This window comes from Spermophilus citellus (genome assembly GCF_964194105.1).
Source record: "Spermophilus citellus genome assembly, chromosome: 7".
NCBI lineage: Eukaryota > Metazoa > Chordata > Mammalia > Rodentia > Sciuridae > Spermophilus > Spermophilus citellus.
Genome location: NC_138188.1, coordinates 149,036,048 through 149,050,164, shown reverse-complemented (window position 1 = coordinate 149,050,164; position 14,117 = coordinate 149,036,048). Strand labels below are relative to the sequence as shown.

Here is a 14,117-nt window from a genome sequence, read left to right as displayed (position 1 = left end):
CTGCATGGAGCTCTCAAATGTGATAAAATAGTCGTGTGTACTTTTGTCAGAGGTAGTTTTCTTTTTTTATGTACAGTTACTTTTTGGTTTAAACTCATAGAGCCACATAATTAAAAAGTAGTTGGTTACTTCCATAGTTAACTAAAGTGTTTTTATTATTTTGTTAAAAAATTATATATACATATATACATATATATACATACACACACACACAAACACATTTTATCTTGTACTATTCTAAAAATATTTTATGTAATCCCAAGAAGGTAAGAGAAAATTTCATAGAAGTTTTTTTACATATGACTGAAGATGTGTAAAACCTTTGGAAATTCCTGACTTGAACTATTAAGAAAACCATGTTGCACATCATTTGTTGTAGATCATCGCCACCTTGTGGGCTGAGAAAGAGGTACTAAAGGCTGTGAGTCTTAAGGTGGAATTTTTTTATTGCTAGAAAATTTGTATTAATAATTAAAGTGAAATTTAATAATTGGAAACAAAATCAGTCATAAGTGTGAAAAAACTCGCTTACAAACTATTACGCAGATTAAAATGCCAAGGGGTATTTCATTAAAATTTTGGATCAGGGCCATTTATTTCTAAGCTCCCAATTTTACTCTGCCTCTATCATGTTAAGCAAGTTGCTTAACCCTTTTGAGGCTCAACTTCACATCTTTTAAACAAAGGGAATGGCTTATTCAGATGATGCTGTTCTTAGTTCTACAAATGCATGATTTGGGGTTTATATAAATATTTTAGTTCTAATGCAATTTACAACAAATTTTCTGTCTTCAATATTTGTCATAGTTCTGAAAATGTAACCTGATAAAAATAGATGTTTTGTGTCTACTTTCTCAATTGCAATCAAATAATTTTCAACAAATAACCATTTGTCCACTAATGCTTCATGAACATATGTTCCCTAAAGCAGTCCTAATGTCAAATAGCTTTCCTACTTCTAACTGGTAAATCCTATGGTATGAAAATGTGAATAAAAAATCTTCCATGGTTATAAAATATGCACATTAGTAGTTTCTATACACATGTTCACACTAAAACTATTCTAGTAGCTCACATACATTACCAGATTTTCCCATTTGATGGCTGCTTGTTGAATACTTGCTTTGCTATAGAATTATGGAGCATTGTTTCTGTAATAAATGAATCACTGAAACAATACAAACATATAAGGATTAAACAGACATTAATATTTTCTTTCACTTCAAAAGTCATGATACTTTTCTATTTTTTTTCAGAAAGTGCCTTTGTGCAGAAAGGACAAAAATGTTTTAAAAGGTCAAATCACTCATTGTGAGAAGTTTTACATTAAATGTTTGAACTGCTATTAGGTCATCCTGACAAATAATAAAAATGATCAAAGTCAATAGAACTTTAACATATTAGAACATATTAAGATTCATGTGTATACAAGGCCATATGTATTTTATAAAAATAAAAGCAAAAATATGGGGAAGAGGGATTGTAACAATATGTGATCTTCTAGGTGCACATTCAAATCAAGGAGCAAAAAAACTGTATAAAGATGGGAGAGTGAAACTTATACAAGGACTAACTATTGTGCAACATTCTTATTAGTCCCATGAACAAATTCACATTTTGCTTATAAGTAAGTATAATATCATGTGTATATATTTACACAATACTACAAACACTTGAAGAGTGCTGGTCTTTAAAAAAAAGTAAGCGGATTAGATGTTCTTCTGAGCATGGAGTTTTTCAGTTTAGTAACTGGCAACTCCTACATTCATGTCTCTGTTGAAGCGATTAAAAAAGAATCATTTCCCAGAACTACAGGTGCACAACAGATTGGAGTCATTATGCAAAAGAACAGAAATCTGGAGAGTAACCCAAAGAATAAAAAAGCCATGTTCCTGGCAATCCTTTAGCCTTGAACTCACTGTGTTTTTTTTTCTTTCTATCAGCTCTATTTGGATATACAACATGAAATATGAAAAAAATATAATGGATTTGAAATAACCCATTCAAGATTAGAAATGTATGTCTTGAATTAAACAAATTTCCAATAAGAACACACAGGAGACAGAAACCAACCAAAGGCCAAACTTGCATTAATGTATTTTAAAAGCTGAAGCATACATGTAAGGGCAGTTGACAGGCTGGAATACATTACACAATTTTTATTTAAAGTTACACATTTTCTGCTTCTTCTTAATTTCCCTTTCTGCCACAATTCAAGGGAATCACACTTACCGTCCCAGACCTGGAAAGTCTTTTGGATCCCCAGGGCCACCTCAAGTATCTGAAATCTCTATCTCAAAGCCAGTGTGAAGCTCCAAGTACTGGTTACCATATGCATTCTGAGCCCTCTTGCAAGCTAGAGATTTGAAACTGTGTTGATGACTTTACCATCATGTTTTCATAATTCTGTAGAAATAAGTCTAAGATAACTTTCTTCCAATGTCCTCTCCAATCTCTAAACTTCCTAGTCGTTAGAAAGAAGGAACAAATGAAATAAAATGAGATCATAAAAAATAGGATGCAAAAGAGGGAAATGTAAAAGAATGTCTGCAAGCCAAACTAGGGAGCAGAGATGTTCCATGTTTGAGAAAGGCCTCTTGTGAGGAATAGGGGAATAATCTTCTTAGTTCAAAGATGAAGAGAAGGAGTTTGACTGGACAATATAGAACCAAATGGCCACTCATGATACATGAGTGTGGATGTCAATATTAAATACATGAGTGAGAAATCCAATATGATACAAGACGGATTGCTGCAAGATTCAAGGAGGAAGCTCAAACACAACATCAAAGTGATAGGTGGTGGAAACGTGGAAGAGGAAGTAACAAACAAAACTGGTAACCCAGAATGTGCTCTTAAAATATGTTTTCGAGTTAATCATTCAACTTTTAACTATGAGTTCGAGCTGAAGAAACCAAAATTACAGTTAAGACCACCCATTCTGGAAGGCCTGAGGACCAGGGGGTGTTATGGACCCCTTGAAGGGTAAAGTGTTTTGCTTCTGTCTGTCATTCTTTCTCATTTGATGGTTCCTGAAGCAAAATTTTTGTTTTTGTTTTTGTTGTTCAAGTAAGCAATCTAGAAGGCTTAGAGAAAAGGTGTTGGTAAGAGTCCTAAAAGCAAACTTTGAGGGACCAATGAGAGGACTCCAGGGAGTGCTTCTGACTGAGGCCAACGGGAGTTGGAAAGATCTGGGGAGGAGCAAGGCAAAGCGGAGAGCAACTGGGAGCCTACGGAGGGACTGGGTGGGGGTGGGGCGGCGAGACCCGAGAGAGACAGAGAAGGGCGAGGAAGTGGTAGAAAGCGAGTGTGAGGGACGTGAGTCTGCCCCGGGCTTTGGCGTTCTCACCATTGTCCCAGTGGCTTTCCGCCTGTGAGCGCATTGTGAAACAGTTCCTTCCTTTGAAGCACTGAGCCCCTCCCTTTTCGATGGAAGAGCCGCTCAGCTTTTTCTTAGGGACCTGGGGGTGGAAAGGCTCAGTTTTGTCGCTTTCGTAACACGGACGCATGCTTTTCCCTTCCTACTAGGAAGAGGAGGGCGGGGTGGGGAAGGAAATCCATTTCCTCTTTTCTTCACGACATATTTTCTATCTTCCGCGATTGCCGCTGCCCCTGAATAGCAAAGTGGGGTTCCTTAATTGTTCTGCTCATCTCGCCTACGGCCTGCAGCAGCTGCACTTAGGTGGGCGATCCGCGGGACTTACTTTCTCGAATGAAGAAGAGAAAACCCAATTCCTTCCATGGGCTCTAGGAAATGAACCCCGTTCCAGATCAGCTATTAAGGAAATGGGAACACGGGTCCCCACAAAAAAGTCTGATGTGGCGCGGGGCCGGGGAGAGGGAAGAGAGTAAAGGTCAATGCAGACCCATTTTACAATCCTGAGTCGAGGATGTGCCCCCAGACCGTTTGTACAGGGCGAACGCAAAGCCAACACCAACCAAGCTTTCCCTAAGAAAAGTTGGGGCAAAGAGAGCTTTGCAGCAAAGGAGCTCCTGGCAGCCCAGGGAGACAGAGAGGTGGGCAGGCTATTCTTTCTAGAAAGGGCGGCCCATCTTCCAGACTGGGGAAGAAAGGGCTATGCAGGCACGGAGGGAAACTTAGGGGCCACTCCAGCGAAGGGAAATTTTGGTAAAGGGACCCAACTATCCACCCCGAACCTCCCTCCTGGGAGCTGCAGCCCAGAGGGTATACTGAGTACCCCACAAAGGAGAAGGCAGGGTGGTCCAGGAAGTCTGCGGGGAAGAGGCGTGGTGAAAGGGAGAATTTTTTCCCCCCTGAGTGGCCCAGGCTGTACAAAGTGCTGGTCACAGTGCCGTTCTGCGTCTTCCGCCCCCTAGATTGACGAGCCCTGGCACGAAGCCAGCGCGGAGGCTGTTCCCTCCCCCCCCCCCCGGGGGCCCGCGGCGCTGAGCGCGGTTTAGCACCGACTGAGCTCAGGGGGCGGTGTCTTTGGGATGGAAAGGCGGCCAAGATGGAGGAGGGGCTCATTCCAGGGCTATAAAGGGGCGGTCCGGGCTGCACAGCTCTTGCACTCGCTGGAAGCCGCTACGAGCCAAGCGCTTATTGCGAAGCTAGAGTGCACAGTCGGGCGGAGAGGGCAAGAGTCCTGCTCAGAGTCAGCAGTACTAGACGGAGGACGAAGGGTAGCGCAAGGCACCGATCCTCGAGTTGCCCCCAGGCCCGGAGGTGCCCTAGAGCGCTTCTTTTTCCCTCAGCGGCCACTCCATAGCGCCCACCGCGCGGTGCCTCCAACTCTGCGCTGGAAGAAAACCTTCCCGCGCGCCGGCAGAATCTCGGCGCCTTCTAAGTGACTGGGAGGTTCGGCTGTAGCCGGTTCTCCTCTAACTTTCAAAGAATAATAGTAAACTTTGACAATCCGGAGAAAGCCAGCTCAGCTCCCCCTCCTTCAGAGTGCCGCGTCTCCCAGAGCTCTGATGCAAAGAGCAGTCCCTGTGGAGTCCCGAAGGCACAGGCTGGTCGGCGATATGGGGAACGCTGAGCGAGCGCCACGTTCTCGGAGCTTTCAGCCTGCACCCACGCTGCTGCTACTGCTCGCGGCGGCTGCAGTGCTGTTTATAGTGCCCGGCGCGCATGGGCGCCCAGCCGAGGAGGACGAAGAGCTGGTGCTGCCCGCCCTGGAGCGCGCCGAAGGACGGGAGACCACGCGCCTCAGCCTAGACGCGTTTGGCCAGCGGCTGCACCTGAAGCTGCAGCCCGACCGCGGCTTCTTGGCACCAGGCTTCACACTCCAGACTGTGGGGCGCAAACCCTCGCCTGAGGCGCAGCGTCTGGACCCCGCCGGCAACCTAGCACACTGCTTCTACTCTGGCACCGTTAATGGTGACCCCAGCTCGGCCGCAGCCCTCAGCCTCTGTGAGGGCGTGCGTGGCGCCTTCTACCTGCAAGGCGAGGAGTTCTTCATCCAGCCGGCACCCGCAGCTGCCACTGAGCGCCTCGCCCCCGCCGCCGCCGAGGAGGAGCCGATCGAGCGGCCTCAGTTCCATCTCCTGCGGCGGAGGCGGCGGGGCGGTGGTGGCGCCAAGTGTGGAGTCATGGACGATGAGACCCTGCCCGCGAGGGGTGCAGAACAGGAGGGAGAAGACCTTGGAACGCAGTGGCCTCAGCGGGACCCGGAGCCGCAACACGTGGAACAGCCAACAGGTAGAAAAGTTTTCCCTACTTGGTTCTCCATTCATTCCCCTCTCCCCATTTTCTCTAGGCAACGTGACTTGGTAGACTCCTACTTGCAGTCAGGAGAATGTGTCTGCAGACAAGACGGAGACCTGGAATGATTTTTGAGGTTAATGTTGGTGAGCCTAAGACTGAGTTAATAAAATCCTACGTTTAGAACATTTAATTCCATTTAATTCTACCGAATAATGAACAACGAAGAAAGAACAGACAAATCGATTTTCAGCAGACTTAGGCAAAACGTTTCAATTGAGAAGGGAGCGTTTAACCTGACTTCTACACCTTGGTTAAGTGTGCATTTGTGACTTCTTACCTTTAATTTATTTTAAACGATTCTGTGTGTGCTCTTTGACTGGGTTGCAGCTTCGCGCTGTTTTGTAACTGCTGTTTTTGCATGCTCTCGGTCGGCGCTCAGAAGAGGGCGGAGACCGAGAGGGGAGAAGAGCGATGGTGATCTCAGTGCTTATGAGCCTAGGCGACTGCGCTACTGCGTTATCTGTTCTGTGGGCTTCTGTTCCCTTCCCCCTCTTTAAAGTCTGACCCTGGACGGCTGGCGGCAGCGGGGCCGCTCTGCAGAACCTGCTTGGGAGGTCTTTGCGCAGCTTGCCCCGCCTCCCAGCGCCTCCTACTCGCCTCCCGATTTGCGCTCCCTCTCGCGGCCATAATCCTACTCTAGCACTGTTGAGTGTTAGTGGCCGCCGAGCTTTCCTGCTACGCCTCCAGTCTTCTCCTGAGTCTCTGTGTGCAGTGCTTAAATCCAGTTTTTTCCACTTTATCATTCCGATGTCTTTATTCCTTAAGTTTTTCCACGTGTCTTGATTTTGAATTTCCCTTTTGCGTTTGCTCTTATGTTCCTGGGAGGAGTTACGCGGTCGTAGCCCAGTTTAGGACCTGCCGGCGAGATGGCTCTCAGTCCGTAGTCCGAGGGCTCTTTTCCAAATGATGAACGGTGGTTTGAGGCAGAAACTTATTTCTCTGGGGCAATGAGAATGGGGCATCAGGCTGCTGGGCAGAGTGGGTGGTCCTTGTGCCGGAATTGGCAAACGCATAACACCCAAGGGACCCCTGGAATGAGAAAGCTGAGCAATGCAGGCTGAGATTCCTTAGGCCCAGCCCCTTGGCAGCAGCCCCAACCCTGCCCTAGGCTTTCCACGTGGAGCCCGATGATCTCATTCAGGATTTGAGTCCTGGCCTCAAGAGTGAAAGAGTGACTCAGGGCGCTCTGCCTGCTGCCCTTGCTCCAAGTTTTTACTACAGCTGAGTAAGGTGATGTGACTTCAAAGGAACAAAAGAAACCACGCTCTCTTACACATGAAAACAGCCAGATCACTCCAAGGAGTACACGGTCTTTTTATTTAAAGCAAAAGAGAAAAAAAAACTTTAAAAATAATATTTTCAATAAAAACGTGCAAATATTTTTGTTATTGTTTTCTAAGTATATTTGGGTTTTATTTGCTTTGACTAGTTAGGCTTTCCTTATATACTCAAGGAAGGTAACCATTCTTGGAGAGACTGCCCACAAGCAAACTGTCCTTGTTTCTTTACAGGAACTGGAAGCATAAGAAAGAAGAGATTTGTGTCCAGCCCCCGCTATGTGGAAACCATGCTTGTGGCCGACCAGTCAATGGCAGAGTTCCATGGCAGTGACCTAAAGCATTACCTTCTCACCTTGTTCTCCGTGGCAGCCAAGTTGTACAAATACCCTAGCATTCGAAATTCCATCAGCCTCGTGGTGGTGAAGATTTTAGTTATCTATGAGGAGCAGAAGGGGCCAGAAGTGACCTCCAATGCTGCACTCACTTTGCGGAACTTCTGTAACTGGCAAAAACAACACAATCCTCCCAGTGACCGGGATGCAGAACACTATGACACAGCGATTCTTTTTACCAGAGAGGTGAGAAGGAGATAATGTCGATGATCATATTGTCCACTTAGGAATCAGCATAATACCAACTGAATAAAAATATTTCAATAATATTTTTTCACTTAATTTTTTAAATTGGTTAGCATGGTCCATCTTGCTTATTTTCAGCTGTAATCTTAATGTCTCAAGTTTTACATTATTCAGTTTTTAAAAACATTAGGACAGGTTTTGATTAGAGTCACATAAAGTCTTTAGCTAAACAATAATGAATGTAAATGCTCCCAAATGTAGATAAAGACACACCTTGCTAGAAACTAAATTGCAAAGGTTCCTATTGTTCATATTAATAAAGACTGATCTTTACTCCTTATAGGACTTATGTGGGACTCAGACATGTGATACTCTTGGAATAGCTGATGTTGGAACTGTGTGTGATCCCAGCAGAAGCTGCTCCGTCATAGAAGATGATGGATTACAAGCTGCTTTCACCACAGCCCATGAATTAGGTAAGTCTGTTTCAGAGTATAAATTAAAGCCCAATTAATGAATGCAAACTGATGAAACAATATATTGATTTGAGAGGAGAGTCTGCAGATTATATTTCTATTTTACGTACCAGTGTGTCTTAGAAATTATAGTTTCTGATCTTTGAAATATGACCATGTTTAATTAGAATAAAACCTAAAATAGTATGAACTATGGATATATGGAACTTGACATTTCTGTACACCAGGTAAAAAAAAAAAAAATAGACATTGTCTCTAAAATAGATTGTCTCCTAAATAGACTTCTTCCTGTAGAAATGTGACTTGGAGACAGATGAATCCCTGTCGGGAGAAAAAAAGTATTATTGCAAGTGATCTGTATTTCAATTTGGATTTTGGATTGCTTCCTAGGCCACGTGTTGAACATGCTTCATGATGATTCGAAGCAGTGTGCCAGCCTTAACGCTGGGAACCAGGGTTCCCACATGATGGCCTCAATGCTCTCCAATTTGGATCACAGCCATCCTTGGTCTCCCTGCAGTGCCTACATGATCACATCATTTCTGGATAATGGTCATGGTAAGATACTTTAGCTGCTCTCTTTAGAAAACATCCCAACTTTCATATATAGAGTTCTAATTAACCAAGCTCTTTTTAATTTTTTTTTTTTTGTATTTTCAAAATACAACAGTTTTTGTATTTTCAGAATACAACAGTTACTAGTATGGCATTATGTAAAAATGTGGATGTGTAACTGATATGATTCTGCAATCTGTGTTTGGGGTAAAATTGGGAGTTCATAACTCACTTGAAGCTTAAGTATGAAATATGATATGTCAAGAGCTTTGTAATGTTTTGAACAACCAACCAATAAAAAAAAAAAACAAAATTACATTTTACTGTCAAGCTCATAGATATTCAGATCTTAATTCCTGATAAAAGATAATGTTTCTGGCTGAGTAGCTCCTAGAGTCCATTCATTCATATTTTAACAGAATAATAACTTCCTGTCATTGATAATCCAGAAATCCCCTATTAAGCATAATATCTTAGTGATAATATAAATCTCTCTGGCATTTTCCCCCAAAGCTCTGCATATTAGATTACTTTGCTGTGTATTAATTCATATGATGAATATTTTGAGAAACCATGATCTACACTTTGCATTATTTCTTTAACTACTCATTAATAATGTGTTTTTGTTTTTTTGTTTGTTGTTTTTTTGTAGGGGAATGTTTGATGGACAAGCCCCAGAATCCCATACGGCTACCATCTGATCTCCCTGGCACCTTGTATGATGTAAACCGGCAGTGCCAGTTTATGTTCGGGGAGGAGTCTAAACACTGCCCAGACCCAGCCAGCACGTGTGCCACCTTGTGGTGCAATGTCAACTCGCCCTCTGGTGTGCTGATGTGCCAAACCAAGCACTTCCCCTGGGCGGATGGCACCAGCTGTGGGGAAGGGAAATGGTGTATCAACAGCAAGTGTGTGAACAAGACCGACAAGAAGCATTTTGATGTGAGTTTTTCCCCCAGAACATATTTACATCCCTTTAAAATTCAGAAGTGAAAAAGCAAAGTGATGTTAAAAGATTTCTTGCCAAGATAAATACCCTAATCTGTGGGAATTCCTCCAGTGGGAATGCAAGATAGCTTATTTTTGGAATTCAGTCTTTTTCTCATATTTTTTCTTTTATTCCCTAAAATGGTCTCTTTGGAGAATTCTGACACTGATTTGTGTTGCCCCTTAGGCCCCTGTTCATGGAAGCTGGGGATCCTGGGGATCCTGGGGAGACTGTTCAAGAACCTGTGGTGGAGGAGTTCAGTATACAATAAGGGAATGTGACAACCCAGTCCCAAAGAATGGAGGGAAGTACTGTGAAGGCAAACGAGTGCGCTACAGGTCCTGTAACGTGGAGGACTGTCCAGACAACAATGGTGAGCAGCAGTGAGCTTGCGCTTTCAGAAATGGGGTAAATAAGATGAGTACACAAACGGCAGTTCAAGACCAGAAACTGATAATGTCATCATGTCATTCTTTTTCCAGGAAAAACCTTTAGGGAGGAACAGTGTGAGGCACACAATGAGTTTTCAAAAGCCTTTGGGAGCGGGCCTGTGGTGGAGTGGACCCCCAAGTATGCTGGTGTCTCACCAAAGGACAGGTGCAAGCTCATTTGTCAAGCCAAAGGGATCGGCTACTTCTTTGTTTTACAGCCCAAGGTAGATACTTTTACATTATTGTTTCCCCCATCCAAGAGCCAAGGTCTTGGCTTGTTACTTTTTTTTTTTTTTTTTTCATGCATCCTTTGACTTGCTTTCTTTACTTTAAAAGAAGACTAAATTCAGACTTCTTTTCTTCCAAATGCATTAGCAACTGCCTGCTTTGAGTTTATTATTGCTTCCAGTTATGAATGAAACTTAAATTCTGCACTTGAGATTCCGGCAATTGCTTAGCATTAGTCCTTTTCTGTACCAGGAAAACCCTTTGAAAATCAAGAGCTTCTTTGTATAACTAGGTTTCACCTGTAACTGTGGTTAAATATATTATATGTTAACACAACAACTAGTAGTTTTAGACAATAGTTTAGGCATGATCCAAAGAACTCGTCACTGAGTAACTAGCAGTAACATATGGAAACATTAAAATGGAAGTCTGAGCATTGATAATTTGTATGTTTGAGCACATATACTGAACAAGAAGCATCCTTTCTCTTGTGGTTTGGCCACGGGGTTAAATCTGGTTCAAAAGTAAAAAATAGAATTTAATTCAGTTGAGATTGTCATTAGTATTGTAAGCCATGACAATATTCCCAAGTAGCAGATTCAACATTCAGTGAACCACTTATGAAGCACTGTCTATTGTCAGATATTACTTTAGACACTAAGAATACAGGAGTAAAGAAATTGACCTGCACAGAGCTTCATTGATCTTAGCTGTAGGGAAGATAGGCCAATAAACAGATAATCAGAAAATCTATGATTTCCTCAGATGCTTATAACAACCCACTGAAAGAAAGCCAAAGAAAAGGAAAGTGCATGACATGTATGAAAAATATTACTTTAATAAGTGTAGGCAAGAAAAATGTTCACAGTTACCATAGCACAGGTTCCTTCTCTTCTGATGCGTAACACTGGACATATGACCTCCTTGTTTCAGGTTGTAGATGGTACTCCATGTAGTCCAGATTCCACTTCTGTCTGTGTGCAAGGACAGTGTGTAAAAGCTGGTTGTGATCACATCATAGACTCCAAAAAGAAGTTCGACAAATGTGGTATTTGTGGAGGAAATGGATCTACATGCAAGAAAATATCAGGATCCATTGCTAGTGCAAAGTAAGTTTTAAAATACATCTCTCAGATACCTCATAATTTAAATGTACTGTTTCATGGCAATGGGGAAATTTGATTAGAAATTATTAGATTAGATTAGATTAGATTCCAATTAGATTGGAAATTATTCCAATCAGGGCTGGGCACAGTAGTGCATGTGTGTAATCCCAGCAGCTTGGGAGGCTGAGGCAGGAGGATCTCAAGCTCAAAGCCAGCTTCAACAATGGCAAGGGGCTAAGTAACTCAGTGAAACTTGTCTCTGAATAAAATACAAAATAGGGTTGGGAATGTGGCTCGGCAGCCAAGTGCACCTGAGTTCAATCCTCAGTAGAAATGATTCCAATCAATTAGTCGATGAATGAGAGACTCACCTCTATTTTTCTTGCCTGCAGACCTGGGTATCATGATATTGTCACAATTCCAAGTGGAGCCACAAACATTGATGTGAAACACCGGAATCAGAGGGGATCCAGAAACAATGGCAGTTTTCTTGCCATCAAAGTTGCTGATGGCACGTATATTCTGAATGGTGACTTCACTTTGTCCACTTTAGAGCAAGATATTACATACAAAGGTATGGTCTTATGGTATAGTGGCTCCTCCGCAGCGCTGGAAAGAATCCGCAGCTTTAGCCCACTCAAAGAGCCCTTAACCATCCAGGTTCTTACTGTGGGCAATGCTCTCCGACCCAAAATTAAATACACCTACTTCGTGAAGAAGAAGAAGGAATCTTTCAATGCTATCCCTACTTTTTCAGAATGGGTCATTGGAGAGTGGGGTGAATGCTCTAAGTCATGTGGATTGGGTTTGCAGAGAAGACTGGTGGAATGTCGGGACATTAACGGGCAGCCTGCATCTGAGTGTGCAAAGGAGGTGAAACCAGAAAGCACCCGACCTTGTGCAGACCTGCCTTGCCCACACTGGCAGCTGGGAGAATGGTCACCATGTTCCAAGACTTGTGGGAAGGGTTACAAAAAGAGAACCTTGAAGTGCCTGTCCCATGATGGGGGAGTGTTGTCTCATGAGAATTGCGATCCTTCAAAGAAACCTAAGCATTACATAGATTTTTGCACGATAGCAGAATGCAGTTAAGCAGGGTCAGTTTTGAGGAAAAGGCAGTGTGGAAGGACTGACACACTGAATAAGAATGCTGGAGGGATTCAGTGTATCTTGCCAGTAGCCAGTGAGGTGTGTCAATCGTGGGAGTGTGGAGGTAAATAGGAGTTAGATCGTGAGAATATCCTGCCAGTTACAAATCTGATAGGCTAGTTAATGAGGATTATTAACCTGTGAGCAATGATATAGCATGAAAAGCCCCAGGGCATTATTATTATTATTTCTTTTGTTACATCTATCACAAAAACAATTGTCAAAATAAGCCAATATTTTTATATTGCAAGCCCTGCTTCCTGGTACTGATTAAATTCTTTGTACCATGCAAGTTGGGAATGAAAAGCAGAAGAAAGATGAAATTTTGTTTAAGACATGGCTTACTTTACCTCACTAACAAAAGGGGAAGAAAGGAGTACAAAGAGGGTATTTGATCAGCACTCCTTATGGCCGCTATAGTATCAGAGAATGTTTATGCATCTTTTCCATCAAGAGTGAAGAGTTCAGATTGTCCAACATGAGAGAAAGGCTCATAGCTCCTTCTCTAACGCCTTGTACCATCTCAGTCTTTATCTGTGTCGTTCACGTAAATGCATGTATTTCTAAGAGTGCATCAAGTCTACAAGGCCAAGAAAAGCAGCAGAGTACGAGGTGCTGATAAAAACTCAAGGTGACATGATGAGTTTGGTACTTCTGGTCTACCTTCCTCCTTATGTAAGCCGACTGTGGGAATGTGGATGTGGAAAAGTGAATTGTGTCTTAAGAAGTCAGTGAGACCACACAAAAGGATGTAATGCCAGAGCAAGAATGGAGCACATAGAACAGTGTCCCCTGGGCTTAGGGACATTGAGATCACTTGTCTCATGGTGAGGAGGCTGCTGAGGGGTAGCGGGTCCATCCCGGCAGCTGGTCCAACAGTCGTATCCTGGTGAATGTCTGTTCAGCTCTTCTACAGAGAGATAATATGATTTTTTCCATATGTATATAGTAAAGTGTGTTACTATAAATTATATATGTACTTTATAAGTATTGGTTTGTGTGTTCCTTCTAAGAAGGGCTACAGTTTGTAATAAATGCCTATAATAACATATTTATTTTTATACATTTATTTCTAATGATAAAACTTTTAAGTTATATCGCTTTTGTAAAAGTGCATATAAAAATAGAGTATTTATACAATATATGTTACTAGAAATAATAAAAGAACACTTTTGGATATGTGTGTTTATTTTCTGAAGTGGAAAATGACTGTTTTCTGACATGGCAGGAGATCTGAGACAAACATTGACTCTGAAGACAATTTTTTTCTTAAATTCTTTGGAAATAAGATTGAGTTCTAATGACATATTTTATGTATCTTTGGTTTATGGTAGTGCTGATAATAAAGGAATTTATTGTATCTTTAGTGATAGATAAATTTGCTACTCATGTTTCTAATAATATACACCAGTGGTTGGCAAACCTCTGTAAAATGCCGGATAGTAAATATTTATGGCTTTATGAGCTGTACCATCTCTGTTACAAAGCAGTGCTATTGTAGGCATGAAAGCAGCCATAAATAATATGTAAATGAATGGGCATGGCTGTGTCCTAATAAAAATTTATTTACAAAAACAAGTGGTGGGCCAGGTTTGTTC

The 14,117-nt window shown here is 42.4% G+C and overlaps 1 protein-coding gene across 1 annotated transcript; it reads left to right on the top strand.

Annotated features, from left to right (window-relative positions):
• The first annotated feature begins 2,968 nt into the window (after positions 1-2,968).
• Positions 2,969-13,696, top strand: ADAMTS1 (ADAM metallopeptidase with thrombospondin type 1 motif 1). The gene is made up of 9 exons (XM_081302369.1): positions 2,969-5,662; positions 7,240-7,586; positions 7,930-8,062; positions 8,453-8,620; positions 9,270-9,559; positions 9,792-9,978; positions 10,088-10,260; positions 11,198-11,373; positions 11,763-13,696. Exons 1-9 carry the CDS (start codon positions 4,936-4,938, stop codon positions 12,460-12,462), a joined length of 2,901 nt encoding a protein of 966 aa, XP_081158495.1. The 5' UTR covers positions 2,969-4,935; the 3' UTR covers positions 12,463-13,696.
• Positions 13,697-14,117: the final 421 nt, after the last annotated feature.

What these genes read in the sequence shown, in the direction of transcription:
- ADAMTS1 (XM_081302369.1), top strand. Translation starts at nt 4,936, where the DNA reads ATGCAAAGAGCAGTCCCTGTGGAGTCCCGAAGGCACAGGCTGGTCGGC. An exon ending in CCGACAAGAAGCATTTTGAT is followed by an intron (nt 9,560 to 9,791) that starts GTGAGTTTTTCC and finishes GTTGCCCCTTAG; the next exon opens with GCCCCTGTTCATGGAAGCTG. An exon ending in GGACTGTCCAGACAACAATG is followed by an intron (nt 9,979 to 10,087) that starts GTGAGCAGCAGT and finishes TTCTTTTTCCAG; the next exon opens with GAAAAACCTTTAGGGAGGAA.